General features: G+C 38.0%; 1 protein-coding gene and 1 long non-coding RNA gene across 5 annotated transcripts in view; one reads left to right on the top strand and one right to left on the bottom strand.

Annotated features, from left to right (window-relative positions):
* Nucleotides 1-16697, top strand: part of METTL13 (methyltransferase 13, eEF1A N-terminus and K55) — a 29350-nt gene extending 12653 nt beyond the window's left edge. For all 4 annotated transcript variants that reach the window (XM_075833297.1, XM_075833296.1, XM_075833295.1 and 1 more), the window contains exons 4-8: nt 594-789; nt 2211-2372; nt 11402-11614; nt 13665-13796; nt 16257-16697. In XM_075833297.1, the coding sequence (XP_075689412.1) occupies nt 594-789; nt 2211-2372; nt 11402-11614; nt 13665-13796; nt 16257-16531 (978 nt within the window). In that variant the 3' untranslated portion in view covers nt 16532-16697. The remainder of the gene's footprint in view (nt 1-593; nt 790-2210; nt 2373-11401; nt 11615-13664; nt 13797-16256) is intronic.
* Nucleotides 1-19109, bottom strand: part of LOC142657846 (uncharacterized) — a 484403-nt gene that overhangs the window by 79211 nt on the left and 386083 nt on the right. The window lies entirely within an intron of this gene.

The following is a 19109-nucleotide window of genomic DNA, read 5'->3' as shown; positions in this document are numbered from 1 at the left end:
TGTTTAGTAGCCGCTCTCTCCTGTGAGCAGCCCCCCCACAAGCTGGTGTTTAGTAGCCGCTCTCTCCTGTGAGTATCTGTGTGAGCGGATCTTCTCACACATGAATTCCATCCTCAACCCCTCATGTAGCGACTTACTGCAGCTCAGTTGTGAGGCTTCTGTTCAGATCAAAGTCACCTCATATTCACCACAGATGGATCATTTTTTCAAAGCAAGTCAGGGACAAGCCTCACACTGAAGAGTTACTGTAATTCATTGATTTATATCACATGCAAGGTAACAGTTTGTGTTATATGACCTGCTTTTTTTTACATGGCACACTGAGTACTTTATCTCTGATATTATTATTTTTGAAAGTTTTTTTTTAATCGGCACGCCATCCAAAAAAGGTTGCCTTCCCCTGGACTAGAGTATATGCAGGTTTAGAGATTGTTAGACCTCCATTTATCTCTGGTATACTTGTATTTTCCTGTATATAGCTGTTCGGATCCAGTATGAAAATATATTATATTAAGATGATTTTAACTGATAACTTCACATCTGTGTCCAGCTTCTGGTATCACATTATAAGGGGGATTTCTCTTTTTGCACAGATTCCATTTTTGTCCGCTGGTGGAGACATTGGAATCCGAACAGTCCAATATCGTGGCAGGAGTGAATTGAGTGGAGAGTATGTGGTGGAGGATGTACGAGGAGATGGAACAAGCTATTTTAGGCGCCTTATTTTCCTCAGTAACCAAAATGTAGTCCAGTCTGAGGCTCGGCTACTGCCAAGTAACACTCACAGCGGTAAGAACTACAAGATGGAATATGTGTGGTATTTTGCGTTTTGGGGACCAACTTAAAAGCTATTAACATCTTTGATATGGGAGACAAAAATATTTTTACACGTCAGTGGTTAAAAAGATTCACCTACCCACAAACCCCCCCATGGCTGTTTGCTGGCCAGGGTACAACTTCCTCATCATGCCTTGAATGTATTTTATGGAATAAAAGTTTTTTACTTTCTAAGTGACATATAGGAGTGACGACGCATACCTTATTTACCTGTATATAACTCGCAAAGCTCCACCGCTCTTCTATCACCTGTTTATATGTGCCAGAGAGAGTGGGATCGCTTAAAGGGACAGTGTCAGTCTATCCATGTGCATCTATACTTGTTGTCAAAACGGAGCATGATCTATGTATAAAAATGGACAGCAACTCTGCCTCCTTTATTTTCTCATCTTTATAGAAATAGTAAAAGAAAAAGAATCCAGAAACATGACAGGCACTCTTTGGAATGATGAATAATTTATTTTCATTTATTGTTTAAATATTAATTTATAGAAAAGATGGTAGAAATAATTTTACAAACATTGTACACATAATTAAAACCACCACCTAGCCAGGTTCCATAACGGATACAGATAGACTCTATTCCCATTCCAACAATATCCCCCATCTATGTATTGGCTAGACAGGATAGACCGTGTTGACCTATGCTTCAAAATATGCAAAAGCTGCAAGTGTGAACGAAGTCAAGCGGTTATTGGAATTAAAAAGAAAAAATCTGCTAGGTTTCAATAACTAGTTTACATTTTTCCCTCCACGTCATTTGTTTTGTACTATGTGATGGGTTATCGATATACTTTTTGCATATCTAATCCAATACATAGAACTGTATAGCCAATATATAGAATGTTGGAATAGGAATAGAGTCTATGTGTATCCATTGTGGAACCTGGCCAAGTGGTGGTTTTAGTTATTATGTGTACAATGTTTGGAAAATTATTTCTACCATTTTTCCTATCAATTAATATTTAAACAATAAATTAATATCAATTATTCATCCTTCCAAAGAGTGCCTGTCATGTTTCTGGATTCTTTTTCTATTTCTATAAATTTCACTCTTTCCTGAAACTGCACCGTGCAGGATATTTACTGCATTTTTTTGGGATTTCTATTAGATAAAACCATTAAACCATTTTTTAGTCCATTTTCTCATGTTCTTTACAATTACCACACACAGTACTGTGGGCATGGACGGTAACAGCCGGTGGTTAATCTCATATTTTAAAGAATGAATTGTTAGACACGGAGTATGATCATACTGAATAAACCATTCTATACATGCTTTTGGTCAAACATGATGTGGGGAACAAGTAGAATTATTATAATGGACTCATCATTCTGACTACTTTTAGTTACAATATTTCCCTTTTTTCCAGGTCAGAAAAAGAAGAGAAAAGACAAGAAGAAGCAGCAGAAAGCAAACGACAAGGTAGAACCTGAGACTGTACATGTGATTGACAAGAGCTTCCTGTGCTGTGAGCACCATAAAGCAATGATTTCTGGATTGTCCCTCCTTCCCGATCCCGGAGTAGCCCCAGGTATAATCCAATGCTCCTTATATTATGAAGGTATAGGGTGCTACACGTCATTACATAGGAAGTCTTATATTATGAAGGTATAGGGTGCTACACGTCATTACATAGGAAGTCTTATATTATGAAGATATAGGGTGCTACATGTCATTACATAGGAAGTCTTATATTATGAAGGTATAGGGTGCTACATGTCATTACATAGGAAGTCTTATATTATGAAGGTATAGGGTGCTACATGTCATTACATAGGAAGTCTTATATTATGGAGATATAGGGTGCTACACGTCATTACATAGGAAGTCTTATATTATGGAGATATAGGGTGCTACATGTCATTACATAGGAAGTCTTATATTATGAAGGTATAGGGTGCTACACGTCATTACATAGGAAGTCTTATATTATGAAGGTATAGGGTGCTACATGTCATTACATAGGAAGTCTTATATTATGAAGGTATAGGGTGCTACACGTCATTACATAGAAAGTCTTATATTATGAAGGTATAGGGTGCTACACGGCATTACATAGGAAGTCTTATATTATGAAGGTATAGGGTGCTACATGTCATTACATAGGAAGTCTTATATTATGAAGGTATAGGGTGCTACATGTCATTACATAGGAAGTCTTATATTATGAAGGTATAGGGTGCTACATGTCATTACATAGGAAGTCTTATATTATGGAGATATAGGGTGCTACACGTCATTACATAGGAAGTCTTATATTATGGAGATATAGGGTGCTACATGTCATTACATAGGAAGTCTTATATTATGAAGGTATAGGGTGCTACATGTCATTACATAGGAAGTCTTATATTATGGAGGTCTAGGGTGCTACACGTCATTACATAGGAAGTCTTATATTATGAAGGTATAGGGTGCTACACGTCATTACATAGAAAGTCTTATATTATGAAGGTATAGGGTGCTACATGTCATTACATAGGAAGTCTTATATTATGAAGGTATAGGGTGCTACACGTCATTACATAGGAAGTCTTATATTATGAAGGTATAGGGTGCTACACGTCATTGCAGGATATTGGAATCGGAAGTCTTATATTATGAAGGTATAGGGTGCTACACGTCATTACATAGGAAGTCTTATATTATGAAGGTATAGGGTGCTACACGTCATTACATAGGAAGTCTTATATTATGAAGATATAGGGTGCTACACGTCATTACATAGGAAGTCTTATATTATGAAGGTATAGGGTGCTACACGTCATTGCAGGATATTGGAATCGGAAGTCTTTTATATTATGAAGGTATAGGGTGCTACACGTCATTACATAGGAAGTCTTATATTATGGAGATATAGGGCGCTACACCGCATTACATAGGAAGTCTTATATTATGAAGGTATAGGGTGCTACACGTCATTACATAGGAAGTCTTCTATTATGAAGGTATAGGGTGCTACACGTCATTGCAGGATATTGGAATCGGAAGTCTTATATTATGAAGGTATAGGGTACTACACGTCATTGCATAGAAAGTCTTATATTATGGAGATATAGGGTGCTACACGTCATTACATAGGAAGTCTTATATTATGAAGGTATAGGGTGCTACACGTCATTACATAGGAAGTCTTATATTATGAAGGTATAGGGTGCTACACGTCATTACATAGGAAGTCTTATATTATGAAGATATAGGGTGCTACATGTCATTACATAGGAAGTCTTATATTATGAAGGTATAGGGTGCTACACGGCATTACATAGGAAGTCTTATATTATGAAGGTATATGGTGCTACATGTCATTACATAGGAAGTCTTATATTATGAAGATATAGGGTGCTACACGTCATTACATAGGAAGTCTTATATTATGAAGATATAGGGTGCTACACGTTATTACATAGGAAGTCTTATATTATGAAGGTATAGGGTGCTACACGTCATTACATAGGAAGTCTTATATTATGAAGGTATAGGGTGCTACACGTCATTGCAGGATATTGGAATCGGAAGTCTTATATTATGAAGGTATAGGGTGCTACACGTCATTACATAGGAAGTCTTCTATTATGAAGGTATAGGGTGCTACACGTCATTGCAGGATATTGGAATCGGAAGTCTTATATTATGAAGGTATAGGGTACTACACGTCATTGCATAGAAAGTCTTATATTATGGAGATATAGGGTGCTACACGTCATTACATAGGAAGTCTTATATTATGAAGGTATAGGGTGCTACACGTCATTACATAGGAAGTCTTATATTATGAAGGTATAGGGTGCTACACGTCATTACATAGGAAGTCTTATATTATGGAGATATAGGGTGCTACATGTCATTACATAGGAAGTCTTATATTATGAAGGTATAGGGTGCTACATGTCATTACATAGGAAGTCTTATATTATGGAGGTCTAGGGTGCTACACGTCATTACATAGGAAGTCTTATATTATGAAGGTATAGGGTGCTACACGTCATTACATAGAAAGTCTTATATTATGAAGGTATAGGGTGCTACATGTCATTACATAGGAAGTCTTATATTATGAAGGTATAGGGTGCTACACGTCATTACATAGGAAGTCTTATATTATGAAGGTATAGGGTGCTACACGTCATTGCAGGATATTGGAATCGGAAGTCTTATATTATGAAGGTATAGGGTGCTACACGTCATTACATAGGAAGTCTTATATTATGAAGGTATAGGGTGCTACACGTCATTACATAGGAAGTCTTATATTATGAAGATATAGGGTGCTACACGTCATTACATAGGAAGTCTTATATTATGAAGGTATAGGGTGCTACACGTCATTGCAGGATATTGGAATCGGAAGTCTTTTATATTATGAAGGTATAGGGTGCTACACGTCATTACATAGGAAGTCTTATATTATGGAGATATAGGGCGCTACACCGCATTACATAGGAAGTCTTATATTATGAAGGTATAGGGTGCTACACGTCATTACATAGGAAGTCTTCTATTATGAAGGTATAGGGTGCTACACGTCATTGCAGGATATTGGAATCGGAAGTCTTATATTATGAAGGTATAGGGTACTACACGTCATTGCATAGAAAGTCTTATATTATGGAGATATAGGGTGCTACACGTCATTACATAGGAAGTCTTATATTATGAAGGTATAGGGTGCTACACGTCATTACATAGGAAGTCTTATATTATGAAGGTATAGGGTGCTACACGTCATTACATAGGAAGTCTTATATTATGAAGATATAGGGTGCTACATGTCATTACATAGGAAGTCTTATATTATGAAGGTATAGGGTGCTACACGGCATTACATAGGAAGTCTTATATTATGAAGGTATATGGTGCTACATGTCATTACATAGGAAGTCTTATATTATGAAGATATAGGGTGCTACACGTCATTACATAGGAAGTCTTATATTATGAAGATATAGGGTGCTACACGTCGTTACATAGGAAGTCTTATATTATGAAGGTATAGGGTGCTACACGTCATTACATAGGAAGTCTTATATTATGAAGATATAGGGTGCTACACGTTATTACATAGGAAGTCTTATATTATGAAGGTATAGGGTGCTACACGTCATTACATAGGAAGTCTTATATTATGAAGGTATAGGGTGCTACACGTCATTGCAGGATATTGGAATCGGAAGTCTTATATTATGAAGGTATAGGGTGCTACACGTCATTACATAGGAAGTCTTCTATTATGAAGGTATAGGGTGCTACACGTCATTGCAGGATATTGGAATCGGAAGTCTTATATTATGAAGGTATAGGGTACTACACGTCATTGCATAGAAAGTCTTATATTATGGAGATATAGGGTGCTACACGTCATTACATAGGAAGTCTTATATTATGAAGGTATAGGGTGCTACACGTCATTACATAGGAAGTCTTATATTATGAAGGTATAGGGTGCTACACGTCATTACATAGGAAGTCTTATATTATGAAGATATAGGGTGCTACATGTCATTACATAGGAAGTCTTATATTATGAAGGTATAGGGTGCTACACGGCATTACATAGGAAGTCTTATATTATGAAGGTATATGGTGCTACATGTCATTACATAGGAAGTCTTATATTATGAAGATATAGGGTGCTACACGTCATTACATAGGAAGTCTTATATTATGAAGATATAGGGTGCTACACGTTATTACATAGGAAGTCTTATATTATGAAGGTATAGGGTGCTACACGTCATTACATAGGAAGTCTTATATTATGAAGGTATAGGGTGCTACACGTCATTGCAGGATATTGGAATCGGAAGTCTTATATTATGAAGGTATAGGGTGCTACACGTCATTACATAGGAAGTCTTATATTATGAAGGTATAGGGTGCTACATGTCATTACATAGGAAGTCTTATATTATGAAGGTATAGGGTGCTACACGTCATTACATAGGAAGTCTTATATTATGGAGGTATAGGGTGCTACACGGCATTACATAGGAAGTCTTATATTATGAAGGTATAGGGTGCTACACGTCGTTACATAGGAAGTCTTATATTATGAAGGTATAGGGTGCTACATTTCATTACATAGGAAGTCTTATATTATGAAGGTATAGGGTGCTACACGGCATTACATAGGAAGTCTTATATTATGAAGGTATAGGGTGCTACATGTCATTACATAGGAAGTCTTATATTATGAAGGTATAGGGTGCTACACGTCATTACATAGGAAGTCTTATATTATGAAGGTATAGGGTGCTACACGTCATTACATAGGAAGTCTTATATTATGAAGATATAGGGTGCTACACGTCATTACATAGGAAGTCTTATATTATGAAGATATAGGGTGCTACACGTCATTACAGGATATTGGAATCGGAAGTCTTATATTATGAAGGTATAGGGTGCTACACGTCATTACATAGGAAGTCTTATATTATGAAGGTATAGGGTGTTACACGTCATTACATAGGAAGTCTTATATTATGGAGGTATAGGGTGCTACACGGCATTACATAGGAAGTCTTATATTATGAAGGTATAGGGTGCTACACGTCGTTACATAGGAAGTCTTATATTATGAAGATATAAGGTGCTACATTTCATTACATAGGAAGTCTTATATTATGAAGGTATAGGGTGCTACATGTCATTACATAGGAAGTCTTATATTATGAAGATATAGGGTGCTACATGTCATTACATAGGAAGTCTTATATTATGAAGATATAGGGTGCTACACGTCATTACATAGGAAGTCTTATATTATGAAGATATAGGGTGCTACATGTCATTACATAGGAAGTCTTATATTATGAAGATATAGGGTGCTACACGTCATTACATAGGAAGTCTTATATTATGAAGATATAGGGTGCTACACGTTATTACATAGGAAGTCTTATATTATGAAGGTATAGGGTGCTACACGTCATTACATAGGAAGTCTTATATTATGAAGGTATAGGGTGCTACACGTCATTACATAGGAAGTCTTATATTATGAAGATATAGGGTGCTACACGTCATTACATAGGAAGTCTTATATTATGAAGATATAGGGTGCTACACGTCATTACATAGGAAGTCTTGTATTATGAAGGTATAGGGTGCTACACGTCATTGCAGGATATTGGAATCGGAAGTCTTATATTATGAAGGTATAGGGTGCTACACATCATTACATAGGAAGTCTTATATTATGAAGGTATAGGGTGTTACACGTCATTACATAGGAAGTCTTCTATTATGAAGGTATAGGGTGCTACACGTCATTACATAGGAAGTCTTATATTATGAAGGTATAGGGTGCTACATGTCATTACATAGGAAGTCTTATATTATGAAGATATAGGGTGCTACACATCATTGCATAGAAAGTCTTATATTATGGAGATATAGGGTGCTACATGTCATTACATAGGAAGTCTTATATTATGAAGGTATAGGGTGCTACATGTCATTACATAGGAAGTCTTATATTATGAAGGTATAGGGTGCTACACGTCATTACATAGGAAGTCTTATATTATGAAGATATAGGGTGCTACACGTCATTACATAGGAAGTCTTATATTATGAAGGTATAGGGTGCTACACGTCATTACATAGGAAGTCTTATATTATGAAGGTATAGGGTGCTACACGTCATTACATAGGAAGTCTTATATTATGAAGATATAGGGTGCTACACGTCATTACATAGGAAGTCTTATATTATGAAGATATAGGGTGCTACACGTCATTACATAGGAAGTCTTGTATTATGAAGGTATAGGGTGCTACACGTCATTGCAGGATATTGGAATCGGAAGTCTTATATTATGAAGGTATAGGGTGCTACACGTCATTACATAGGAAGTCTTATATTATGAAGGTATAGGGTGTTACACGTCATTACATAGGAAGTCTTCTATTATGAAGGTATAGGGTGCTACACGTCATTACATAGGAAGTCTTATATTATGAAGGTATAGGGTGCTACACGTCATTACATAGGAAGTCTTATATTATGAAGATATAGGGTGCTACACGTCATTACATAGAAAGTCTTATATTATGAAGGTATAGGGTGCTACATGTCATTACATAGGAAGTCTTATATTATGAAGGTATAGGGTGCTACATGTCATTACATAGGAAGTCTTATATTATGAAGGTATAGGGTGCTACATGTCATTACATAGGAAGTCTTATATTATGAAGATATAGGGTGCTACACATCATTGCATAGAAAGTCTTATATTATGAAGGTATAGGGTGCTACACGTCATTACATAGGAAGTCTTATATTATGAAGGTATAGGGTGCTACATGTCATTACATAGGAAGTCTTATATTATGAAGGTATAGGGTGCTACACGTCATTACATAGGAAGTCTTATATTATGAAGGTATAGGGTGCTACATGTCATTACATAGGAAGTCTTATATTATGAAGGTATAGGGTGCTACATGTCATTACATAGGAAGTCTTATATTATGAAGGTATAGGGTGCTACATGTCATTACATAGGAAGTCTTATATTATGAAGATATAGGGTGCTACACATCATTGCATAGAAAGTCTTATATTATGGAGATATAGGGTGCTACATGTCATTACATAGGAAGTCTTATATTATGAAGGTATAGGGTGCTACATGTCATTACATAGGAAGTCTTATATTATGAAGGTATAGGGTGCTACATGTCATTACATAGGAAGTCTTGTATTATGAAGGTATAGGGTGCTACACGTCATTGCAGGATATTGGAATCGGAAGTCTTATATTATGAAGGTATAGGGTGCTACATGTCATTACATAGGAAGTCTTATATTATGAAGGTATAGGGTGCTACACGTCATTACATAGGAAGTCTTATATTATGAAGATATAGGGTGCTACACGTCATTACATAGGAAGTCTTATATTATGGAGATATAGGGTGCTACACGGCATTACATAGGAAGTCTTATATTATGAAGGTATAGGGTGCTACATGTCATTACATAGGAAGTCTTATATTATGAAGATATAGGGTGCTACATGTCTTTACATACGAAGTCTTATATTATGAAGATATAGGGTGCTACACGTCATTACATAGGAAGTCTTCTATTATGAAGGTATAGGGTGCTACACGTCATTGCAGGATATTGGAATCGGAAGTCTTATATTATGAAGATATAGGGTGCTACACGTCATTACATAGGAAGTCTTATATTATGGAGATATAGGGCGCTACACCGCATTACATAGGAAGTCTTATATTATGAAGGTATAGGGTGCTACACGGCATTACATAGGAAGTCTTATATTATGAAGGTATAGGGTGCTACATGTCATTACAGGATTTTAGACTACTGCAATTCCTGTTCTTGTGTTGTGCTGGACTAGGCAAGAAATCGTGTGATGTTCCAGCCTTATATAGGGAATATCCGTTAAGAGACAGGAATTGACCGAAACATTTTTAAAGATAATTTATTTTAGTGTACATGCCATATTCATCACTTGGTTAGTAGCTTAGTGATGTTTGATGGTTCAGCAAACCTGAGCAGGTGGCACAAGCTTGGTCCTGAGCCAGACTTGGGAAGTCTTTTATATATATATATATATATATATATATATATATATATATATATATATATATATAATGAGAGATTTATCAGAACTAGTACAAAGCGGAGAAGTTGCTCATGACAACCAATCAGGTTCCTGCCTTAATTTGTCAAAGTGCCTATGAGAAATAAAAGGGGTAAACTGATTGGTTGCTATGGATAACTCCTCCACTTTTAGTTTGCACCTATTTTGATAAATCTCCCCCAATTTGTTTTCTTTTTTTTGTTTTGTTTTAAGCTGTATATTCTATGTTTCCTCTTAAATACGTCCCAACCTCAAGTTTAACAGTGTTTGGTAAAGGTGAGCTTTCATTGTTGAAGTGACCTGTCTCTAGACTTAATTAAAATTAGAATGCCCAGATAGAGTTCTGTGCAGTCACCTTGTGTATCACATGATCCATCTCAGCCAGTCAACAGATCTGAAAAGGATCATGTGATGCAGTATGTCATACGACCAGTTCAGAGCTGCTGACTAACGGCTCCTGGGACCCCCAGCAAGCAGGAGAAGCCTTTTCTGGCCAGACATTTCCCACGCAGTCACCACTGCAGGGGAAATGTAGTATAACATGGCGGCCATTTAAAAAAAGCTGTATATGTAATGCGTGGACTACTTCATCCCACCTGAACTGGAGACACTCCTACAGAATGTGTCCCTCTGTTCTGGCTCGTTGTGGGGGACCCACACTTTGAGACAACCCGTTTTATTTTCTGCCTACTTCAAGCCCCCATCCTCCCAGGGTTGGGACCCCCCTAATCAGGCAATTATGGCATATCCTGTGGTAGTACCACTTTAAGTATAATATTGCCCCTTTTGGGGTGTGGGGGATTATGGCAATATGCATTCATTTTACATTAAGATCTACACGATTTAGAAGGCACTTATATTATATGGGGCTGTATTTCGGAATTGTAAGAATTTTTGTGAGTGTAAAATAATTTGTATCGTTCTTCTTTTACAGACCACCGCATATCTGTACTGGTGGTAGGGCTCGGCGGAGGCAGTCTCTCACTCTTTATCCATGACTATTTTGTGGGTTCACAAGTTGAAGCTGTTGAGATTGATTCGGCTGTGCTGGATGTAGCTTGCCGCTGGTTTGGGTTCTCTCTAGATGACCGTTTAAAGGTTCATCTTGCTGATGGTCTGGCTCATATTAATGCCCTGGCAGAAAAAGGTAAGCATTTTGTTATGACTGTTCTCTAGCCACGGTACTCCGCTGCATACAGATGGTGCGATGGTTCTTCAGAGCGACAACTGTGTCTGGACCCTGCATTTAGCCTTAGGGTATTTTCACACGGTTGGGTGAAATTTCTGCATTTTGCCATAATTTCGTGGTAATCGCAGCAATAAATTGCAGTTTGACTGCACCGTGTGAATATACCATTATCCTATGGAACGTTCCCGAGTGAAAACGTATTTTCTTTATTACAGGAAAACTCTAGGAAAAAATTCTACTGATATTCTGCCGAGTGCAAGAGACTGAAGAAGATGTGCATGACTTCAATCTTTATGTTCTGCACTACATCTCAGGTTTTGCATTAGGCATAACCCAGTTTATCAGTTTTTCCTGAAGTTTTTCCTTTTTAAAGAAAATGTGTCATCGGAAATTTTTTTTTTACTTTTTTAGAATGAAATTATTTTGATGTTAAATAAAGTAATGACGTTTGCCCTTATTACACACTTACAGAACGAATGATATGAATTGTAGGCTGGTTATTGCTTTGTTAAAAATAAAATTAAAAGGCCATCTATTAGGTTACGTTTTAGTCATTTTTATCTGTTTATCTATTGAATTAATCTATAAAACAATATGGGCAACTTTGTAAATCGTATTACTGATTTTTGGACTAATCTTGAGTTACAGCCTGTATTAGGCTAAGGCTGGGTTCACACAGATTTTTTTTTATCAGGCAGAAAATCTGCCTCAAAATTCCGTTTGGAATTTTGAGGCAGATTTTGCTCTGCCTGCACGCCGATTTTCACTGCATATTTCGCCCACGGCCATTGAGCGCCTCAAGCAAAAAACTCAGCAAAATATGCTTTCTCTGCCTCCCATTGATGTCAATGGGAGGTCAGAGACGTAAACGCCCGAAGATAGGGCATGTCGCTTCTTTTTCCCTCGAGCCGTTTTTTCCGCTCGCGGGGAAAAAAACGCCTCCGCCTCCCATTGAAATCAATGGGAGGCATTTTCGGACGTTTTTTGGCGCGGTTTCCGCGTAAAAAACATGTAAAAAAACTCAGTGTGAACTGACCCTTAGGTTACAATGAGACTTTTTGTAGTTCCACTGATTGATTTTTAACTATCAAGCTACTGCAGCAGTCTCCCTTTAGCCTTCGGGCTTCTTCACACTTGCGTATGAGGATATGTATCAAATACGGATGCATATTTTGTTATAAATTGTAAATTTTTTGTTCATCTGTGTTCCTTTTTTTGTTAAAGGATTTTGTTGTTTTTTTTTTTTTCTTTTTTTGGTAATGTTGCTGAAATACGGATGTAAAATAATGGAACAAATACACGTGTGAACTATCCAAAAACAGAACTGGCATTTTTTAAAATAAACCGATAGACTTTTATGGGCTAAAAACGTTACCAATATGGATCCGATGGAACATGCTGCGTATAAAAAACGGAGCTGTAAATAAAACCATAGACGGAAGTTTGAAGGGGCCCTTAGGCCACTTTCACATGATAGTATTTAGAATCAGTTTTTGGAAAAACCAGGAGTGGAACCTACACAGGGAAAAAGTACAATGGAAAGATTTGTAATTCTTCTGTTATTGACCCACTCCTCATTTTGAGTTGCAAATACTGTTGCAAAATACTGATCACATAATAAAATACTGCTGTGTGTAAGTAGCCTTGTACTACAGAGCTGCATTTACAATTCTGCAAGCGTTTGAGAGGAAATTCACAATGCATTCTGGGAATTGTAGTCTGTACACCAGGTAATCTGATATAGGAAACACTACCTGTTCTACTGCATTATAGGCTATCAGCTAAAATGTTAGGTGGTTGTCAGCAAGTTTGAAACGGTTTCCAATAACAACCAGCAGAACTACATCTCTGATCTATAATACATGCTGTATCTTAGGATCAGTACAATTTAAGTAAAACAAGGTATGTACAAAGTTATTCAAAGTTATACGTAGATTATATTTATACATAAACAGCAAATTGGTGTAAGTGCCCGTAAACTCCATTTGAAATGTCTTCTGCTGTTTAGGAAAAGCTTCTTATGATGTGGTAATGTTTGATGTGGACAGCAAAGACACCAGCCTTGGTATGAGCTGCCCGCCGCCCGCCTTTGTAGAGAAGAAGTTTTTACTAAATGTCCACAAGATCTTGAAGGATAACGGTAAGAAGATTTAGACACTTGGAAAAAGTTCAATCTAGTTGTATTTTTAAACATTTTTTTTTTTTACACCTGCTTACATGAAGTTTGCAACCTTTACTAAAGTCATCGTTGTAACATTCTCATGTTTAATACAAGGCTACGTTTTAAAACTTGTTTCATAGCTTGTTTGCAGTTGAAGTAGAATAATAAGTGCTTCACTCCTATTTAAAGGGAATGTGTCATCAGAAAATTACCTATGGTTTAAATCTAGTTGTTATGGTAAACTTTACATTTTCAGTGATTTTTTTTATTTTTTTTATTTTCTATTCCACTATGTATATTAGAAAAAAATGAAATCCTACAGTCTTCACTTTGGCCACTGAGCCTCACAATAGACTGACACTTCCTGATCTGTAGAAATCACTTCTCAGCCGCCATCGCATGATCGCAGGCAGGATTACAATGACAAGTAATACCTCGATATATAGAAAACAGGATCACCATTCATAATAGACTGATCCTTCCTGTTCTGTGGAGATCACTTCTCAGCATCATCTCATTATCATCACCGCAGGCAGGATTACGCTGACCAGTAACACCTATATAATACTATATAAATATTATGTTCTAGAAAACTCAGGATTTACAATTGACAATAGATGATGGTTATAGCTCTTGTCCTCCCCGTCCCTGCACAGTGACGTCTGCACAGGTCACAGAGCATGCCTAGAAAACTCTACCGTCAAAAGTCAATAGGTCATATGCAGACTATTATTTCCTATGGTCCATGTGGCTGCTGTAAACCATGAATGCTGAATGCTTTGAAAAGCAGCTCAGGCAAGATGGCTGCCCCTCTATTCTAGTACAGAAAATAGAATAAATCTACAATCAGAAAAAAAAACATGTTTTACAATTTTGTTCTAATTAAGGAACAAAATTAAAGGGCTACATTCCCTCCAACATTTTCTGTGATATGTCACTAGTACAATTCAGTAGTTTCCCTAAGAATTAAGTGGGCTGTCTTCACTACATTCTTCACGTTTGGAGGTACAAGTTTCCCGTTCTTCAGAGTAACTACACTTTGATCAAAGTTTTGATACTTTAGAAACCTTCTGAGAGAAATGTTTCCAGCTTGTAAAACTATATTGATTATGACCTAAATCCAAATCGTGATTAATTAAATATGTAACCTTGATTCTGAATAATGAACGATTATTTAGACCACACCCCTTTTTGCATACCACACCTTTTTTACGTCTTTGAATTCATATATATCCACTGAGCCTGCTGTATACCCCTTAACACTGCCCCACGTAGTATTTTGCCCATATCTGCCCCCCACACAGTATAAATCCCCATAGCTGCCCCCACACAGTATAATGCCTCCATATCTGTCACACACTGTATAATGCCCATATAGTGCCCCCACACTATATAATGCACCCATAGTTGCCTAACACTGTATAATGCCCCGTAGCGCCCCGCACAGTATAATGCCCATGCAGTATTTTGCCTCAACTGCCCTCAACACAGTATAAAGCCCCTTATAGCTGCCCCTCACAGTATAATGCCCCACAGCAATCCCCCCAAAGTATAATGTCCGCATAGCTGCCCTCCACACAGTATAAAGCCCCCATAGCTGCCCCCTCTTAGTATAATTCCCCACAGCTGCCCCCACGCAGTATGTTTCACTGCTGCCCCTACACAGCCCCAAAGGTGCCTAATAAAAATAATAAAATACGTTCTCACCTAACCCCGTTCCAACGACGAGTAGAGAAGATTCCTCTGGTCTGTGTGGCTCGGGTCAGACAGACACGATGACGTCAATGCCTCGTCCACTCACAGCAGAGTAACGTCATCGTGCCTGTCTGCGCTAAGCCGTGAGCTGCCCGCGTTACATGGATAATTGTAGAGCAGGGACCTAACGGCCCCCTGCTTTACCATCGGATTCAACTATATCTCCATCCTGACAACGCAGATACAGTTGGTTCAAACTGGGAATAGAAAATGAAAAAAACGAAATGCAGTTATCTGAGTTGAATTTCGGTTTCATGTTTTTTCGAATAATTCCACAGCCCTAGGTAGATGTATTGGATATCTTCTCCTATCTCATAGTGGACAAGAATGGTTAACATGTTGGTATCGTATAAGAATAGAGTCTAAAAGTATCGTGGTTGCCGTGATGGATTTGCTAAGTTGTGGGCTCCATGGTTCTCAGCTTAGAAATGATGCCATGCTTTCCCATTTAGAGTCTCCTAACCTCTACTGTTCTTGTCACGGTCCAGACTATTCTAGAGATGCTAGGAGAACCTATTACTAGGGTTGGATAGCTTGTCAAGGAGTTCTTTAGTGTTTAAGTTGAAAATGTATACCTGCAATGTAAGGCTGCGTGTTTACGCTGCCCACTGATATTAATACTTTGCTCGGGTCTGTCTAGTAGGTTGTTGCCTAATAATAATGTTACCGCTTCTTTCCTTACAGGAATCTTTATTCTGAACCTCGTGTGCCGTGACCCTGTGTTGAAGGGGCAAGTGATAAAGACTATTCATGATGTTTTCCCTCTAATATATGTGCAAAAGATTGAGGATGAAGTGAATGAAATCCTGTTCTGCCAACCTGTTTCTGGTCAAAGTCGTGACCTGCCTGATTTAAAAGAGTCTGCAAGAAGCTTAGAGAAACAGTTAAAGAGACCGGGGCTGCTCTGGGATGAAACCTTTGTTCTTGCTGACATGTTCAAATCCATCCAGGTCGTCTAACAATGTGAGGAAATCGCTAGTGGCCATCTTGGCAAAGAAATCCCATGAGCAAATACTCGTACATATTGTGGACGTGGGCACAGAAACTGTAATTCATAGTAGTGTTTTAGAAATGAGAAAATCTCCATTTTATCCCCTTCTAATAAAAAGAATCAGTCTTATTGAATTTTTTTTTTTTTGTTGTGTCGAATATTCATATTGGCTTTGGACTGAATAGAAGGAAAAGGGGGCTTGCGGACTGCGGTCACATATAGACTCTGTATCACTAGATGCCAGAATCTTCTAATTAAATTATGTAGCATCCTGAATATCGACCCCCCCCCCCCCCCCCCACACACACACCATGCATCAAAATGGGCAAAGATGCACATGAAAAGAAAAAAACCAGCTAAGGGGAGACCTAATAGCTATAAATATATCAACGGTCAATACAGAGATCTCACTCATGATCTGTTTGTACCCAGGTCTATAACAAGAGGGCAAACTCTACGATGGCAAGAAAGCGGGTTTCACCATCATCATAGAAAGGGATTCTTAACTGTAAGAGCAGTGAAACTAGAACTTTCTGCCAGAGGAGGTTGTCATGGTGAATTTATAGAAGGCATTTAAAAGGGGCCTCGATGCCTTTCCTGAAAGCAGTAGTTATACAAGTTAGATTACTGGAGATGAGTAATTGATCCAGGGATTTGTTCTGATCGCCAAATTTGTCAGAAAGGAATTTTTCCCCTAAGACGAGAAAACATTTCGTCTACCTCCAAGATGGTTTATAGTTTCGTTTGGATCAACATTGTGGGAGAACGGCTTAACCTAAAAGGACTAACTGTGTTACAATGATGTTGCGTAATTATGTAACAAACCTGTAGCCATTTGTATGGTTATATGTATAAGGAGCACTCTCTGGCATATGAAAGAGAGTTTGTATAGTCATACGGTATATGTCTAGAAAGGATTGACCAATAGGTAGCCTATAAGTGACATTAGCCAAAGTTAATGAAATATTTTGAATGTTACTGAAAGAGTACAGTGTTCACTTAATTTTATATTACCTAAAAATAAATATACTCTGTGGGGATTTAGCTCACTGGCCAGAGTGAAGTCAGACTTTACAAAGACACAGACCGGTTTCATGTGTCCAAAGCTCGGGTCCCTTCCGGCTTTTATTGACAGCGTAGGTGCTTTCAAGAAATATACAGGTTGCAAAAAGTAAAATAAAACATAAAAAAATCCTGATTGTCCAAGCACTGACTAAACAGTAAAAAGTTCCCTCTATCTTACAGACAATATATCATAAACCTGTACCTTCAGTTTGTACGCAGCTTGTGAGCAGTAACACTGCTCTGCAGAGAGACCTTACGCAGTGCAGCGCAGGGTTAAATAGGCCTCAGTACAGCTGCATTTACTAATGAGGCCAATAGGAAAATAGGTACTGGACTAGGAATGGAGGCTTCATCCCACCCAGGACACTACAAAACCTCCAAGTTCCGTACCTTACACACAACATGGAGAAAAACTAGCAATGTGTTTTTCCTCCTGGTTTGTATGATACTTGGAGCTCCTTTACCGTATATAGAAGAGAAACCTTGGTGGAATATAGACACCATCTACCACCTTTCCAGTCACTTCCTTACAACATTGAAATTGCAACACCAAGAAGGAAAAGTTTTGGAATTGTGGAAATCCCAGGATTGATAGACAAGTTAATGATATGCAAATGAAAAAAAAATTGGAACAAAATATTCCAAACATCTTGATATATTCAGTATCGAGTGTGACCGCCACGTGCAAGAAAAACACGCACTTACATGGCTTAGCATGCTACCAATGTGGTTATTAATCGTTGTCTGAGGAATGTTATGCCACGCTGAATGCACTTGGGTACGCAAATCATCAAGATTGGCAGATCCTTTTGCAGTTTCCGACCAATGACGTCCCAGGTGTGCTCGATGGGAGACAAGCCTGGAAACGCTACAGGCCATGGAAGAACGTTCAGGCAACGTAGGTTGCTCACAGTAGCACCAGCAACATGTGGCCTGGCGTCCTGTTGAAAAACGGCTTCTGAGACACTTTGGAGAAATGGCTGTTCCACTAGTTCCACGACCAAATTAATGCAACGCTGAGCTGTTAGTGTACCTGAAATGAAAAATAGAGGGGTCCGGCTACTGTACGTTATGCCACCCCATAATCCCGGGAGTAGGACCGTTGTGACGTTCCCTTGTGAAGGCCTCTTCATGGCATTGCCCACATCGTCTCCAGACCCATCTCCGGCTACCATTGCTTCCGAGACAAAAGCAAGACTTCATCGCTGAAGAAGATAGACCTCCATGTACTCCCACGAATGATTGTAGTAATGTGAGATTTATTTGCTGCAATTCTATAGTTAAAAATGTATAAAATCGGATACTTTTCCCGGCTTGTGTGCGGCCACTGGAGAAAATTCTAAGAAAGCGCCGCCATCATCTGGTTTCTCATCAGGTCTTCATGCAACTTGGTTGATGTCCATGTATATCCTTGGATGGTGGAGATGGGCTATACATCATTGCTTCCTACGATACAGATTTATTTTTTGTGTTAAATATTA

The sequence above is a fragment of the Rhinoderma darwinii genome, chromosome 7, assembly GCF_050947455.1.
Source record: "Rhinoderma darwinii isolate aRhiDar2 chromosome 7, aRhiDar2.hap1, whole genome shotgun sequence".
NCBI lineage: Eukaryota > Metazoa > Chordata > Amphibia > Anura > Rhinodermatidae > Rhinoderma > Rhinoderma darwinii.
Note: the sequence above shows the minus strand (reverse complement) of the source record. Positions and strands in the feature narration are given on the sequence as shown.